This window comes from Propithecus coquereli, unplaced genomic scaffold, assembly GCF_000956105.1.
Source record: "Propithecus coquereli isolate 6110/MARCELLA unplaced genomic scaffold, Pcoq_1.0 Scaffold60, whole genome shotgun sequence".
In the NCBI taxonomy this organism is placed as follows: Eukaryota; Metazoa; Chordata; class Mammalia; order Primates; family Indriidae; genus Propithecus; species Propithecus coquereli.
In genome coordinates this window covers 4,165,928-4,169,191 of record NW_012151952.1, presented here as the reverse complement: position 1 = coordinate 4,169,191, position 3,264 = coordinate 4,165,928, and the positions used below count along the sequence as shown (strand labels likewise).

The following is a 3,264-nucleotide window of genomic DNA, read 5'->3' as shown; positions in this document are numbered from 1 at the left end:
CGTGGGGCAGGCAAGGTGAGTGTTATCTCCTTTATCCTGAGAACCCAAGGAAAAGAGATAGATGATTTGTCTGAGGATACATAGTTAATACCTACCAAGGCTGGGCATTAAACCTGGGCTTTCTATGAAAGACTCCAATGTTCTTCCCACCATCTCATGCTCTTGTAGACCTCATGCAACACTTAACCATCTGTGCCTGCACCCCCAGGCTGCACAGTTGTGGCATATGCATGAGACACACTAGCTGTCTTTTAAAAATCTCTTTCTCTCATTAAATGTCTGTGTTTGCTTGTCCAAGAAACCCAAGTAACAGCAAACACAGAGCGTACATTTTCTGCCTTCAAGGAGCAAGATCACATCTCCTTGGAATGGGATTGCCACCTGACGCAGGGTGAGACTAGGAATGTGCCCCTCATTACCTTTCATGGAACCCACTAGCAAATAAGATGCTCATCTTACTTCCAAACAAACTGGTCAGTTTGATCATAAAGGAAAACAGCTGCGGAAGCAACACAGAAGCCTGGCAACGCCAAACCTTTTGATCCTCTGTGTCTGTTGGGCTGACGATTCAGGGACAGATCCAGATTTTGTGGGCTCTGAAGATGATTCGATTTTTTCAATTTTGGAATCTTCTTTTAAAAAAGAAACAAGTATGCATTAAAAATGAGGTATGGGAAAATCATAGCGAGGGAGAACAGATTAGTAGTTGCCAGGGGTCAGGGAGGGAAGAGAGGAAAAGAGAGGTGAGTGTGTTTACGGAAGGGCAACACCAGCATCCTTGTGGTGATGGATCTTGACTGGTGAGGGGCACGTGAGCTTAAACATGTGCTACAATTGCATAGAAATAAACACACACATACAAATGAGTGCATGCAAAGCTGATGAAATCTGAATAAGATCAGTGGATTGTCAATACCAGCATTCTGGTTGCAATATTGGACTATCGTTTTACAAGATGTTACCCTTGGGGGAAACTGGGCGAAATGGACACAGTGTCTCTCTTTATTATGTCTTACAATAGCGGATGACTCTACAATTATCTCAAAATAATGAGTTTAATTTAAAAATTTGGGTACTAGTGGAAACAAAAGATTTGGGAGGAAAAAATAGGTACCAAGCTGAGAAAGAATCATGCTAATGAGAAGCTGGGGCACTTCGACTTCATCGGCTTCTTGGCAAATCCATCTCTGAGCGAAAAGGCAGGAAACCAACAGAAGACGAGACATGGCAGAGATGTGCGACCATTTCAAGACCCACGAGTGCAAGCGGACACTTTCTGGGATGACCTGCTTTGGCCACGAGGAAGGCCACGGCTGCGAACTCAACACGGGCTACTCACCCACGTAAAGAGGGCGGCTCCACTGGCTCCAGAGCCCCGACGGTCTGCACGTGGAGCTCACTGCTGCTCTCACTTGAACGTAATACTTAGACACATCGTCAACGACTGAGACGAATGCATTGGTCGTTATTTTTTCTGTCTGCACGGGAAAAGAATGGCATTATAAGAATCTCTAGCACACAATTTAAGTTCTGCCGGTTATCAGAATGAGAGATCCTATATAGGTCATGTGACTCACTGTTCAGCAAGCAACAGGGCACACATCGATTAGTTTATTCTAGACTGCTTCAGCATGGATGTGTCGGCAGTCACCTTTCAGGGGGAAGCTGCCTTGTAATCAAAATATATAAAATAGTCAATTGAAGATCTAGATGATTCAATCCAGGCCCAACTGATGTTTCCAGACTGAAAGACTGGAGTAGCCTGTACTGGAACACGTAATCCCTCTCCTTGTCCCTCCATTCCTCGTAGTCTCGTTACCAACCAATATCCCACGATTTCCATCCTATTCAGCAAACATGAGCAAACTACGGCCTGCTGTCTATTTCTGCGTGGTCTGCAAGCTAAGAATGGTTATGTATTTTTAAATGGTGGAAAAGAATCAAACGAAGAATAATATCTCATGATACATGAATATTAAATTGAGATTTCAGGGTCCGCAGTAAAGTTTTACGGCAACACGGCCACAGCCATTTGTGCATGCGCTGTCTTTGTCTGCTTTTACTGTACAATGGCAGAGCTGAGTAACTGTGGCAGAAACCGTGTGGTCTGCACAGCCTGAAATATTTACTATCGGGCCGTTTACAAAAGAGTTTGCAGATCCTTGATATATACAGGAACGTCTCAAACAGCCGGAGCCAGGGGCTTGGCAGTGGGGTGGAGGGCAGTGAGGGGGCACATAGAGAAGCAGAAATAGTAGCGACCTTGACTCTAGCATGGGCAGGCTTTGAGTCCTAGCTCTACCTCCAACTAACTGCAGGGCAAGTTCCTTGGCCTCTCCACACCTCTGTTTACTCATCTGTAAAATAGGGGCAACGATATCTACATTATGGATTATTGAGTTAAATGGGATTACCTTTGTAAAGCCCAAGCTTAAGAAGATATTAGGTTGTGTCATATGAGAATTATCAACATTCAACCCATTTTTTGACCAGTAAAAATGTCGGTTTGGGATGGGTCAATTTCATCATATGTGGCCACTAAGTGCTAGTTTGCTGCAGGCAAGTTAGACTAACATGAGGTTATCTAGTGTTGAAACGAAGCTGTTTTCTCACACATAAGATCTTCTCCTTTTTCCTTCTATTGGGTAGTGTCATTACTGTCCAGCTAGTCCCTTGTGCAAGAGATGTGTCTGTGACACCTGCCTCTTACATACCCCCTCGATGTTTTTCTGTTCCTCACCCTCATCCCATGATCATTGCCTATATTAGCTCTCGTGATCTTTTGCTTGGACTTGTGCAGTGGCCACTAACTGATATCCCTACCTACGTCCACGTGGCACCTTCCCTCCCCATCCAGCTTTTACGCTGCTACTGGAATTATTCTTTGACTCTGCAGATGTGGGCATAATTCTCTATCATGTAAAACTCTTCAGTGACTTCCATTGCCTATGGCCATGGTTTTAAAAAGAGAAGCCATTTATTTCTTAACAAAATGTTACAGAGCCACTCTGGGAGAAGTCTCAGTGTAGGGTGTGGGATTATGATTCCAATGTTGGCCTGAATTACTTGCCACTTGGCTGAGGGAACCATGCTCTCTCGAGCCTTTGAGTTACTCCTTTTCCTAGACTGGTACAGGTCAGGAACTGTTCATTACTGATCTATGACGAGGTAAATAGAGAAATTGAGACTATAATTTAGAAGCTTTGATAGTAATTTGGCATTGCCACGACATCCAAGCACATGATCAGTGGGCTTGTATTTTAC

At 44.1% G+C, this 3,264-nt stretch overlaps 1 protein-coding gene across 1 annotated transcript in view; it reads right to left on the bottom strand.

The window, feature by feature from the left end:
- Nucleotides 1-1,331: 1,331 nt before the first annotated feature.
- The window catches only part of IL5RA (interleukin 5 receptor, alpha), a 17,254-nt gene continuing 15,321 nt past the window's right edge, over nucleotides 1,332-3,264 (bottom strand). Inside the window, exon 7 of the mRNA XM_012659251.1 lies at nucleotides 1,332-1,478. Within this exon, the coding sequence (XP_012514705.1) occupies nucleotides 1,332-1,478 (147 nt within the window). The remainder of the gene's footprint in view (nucleotides 1,479-3,264) is intronic.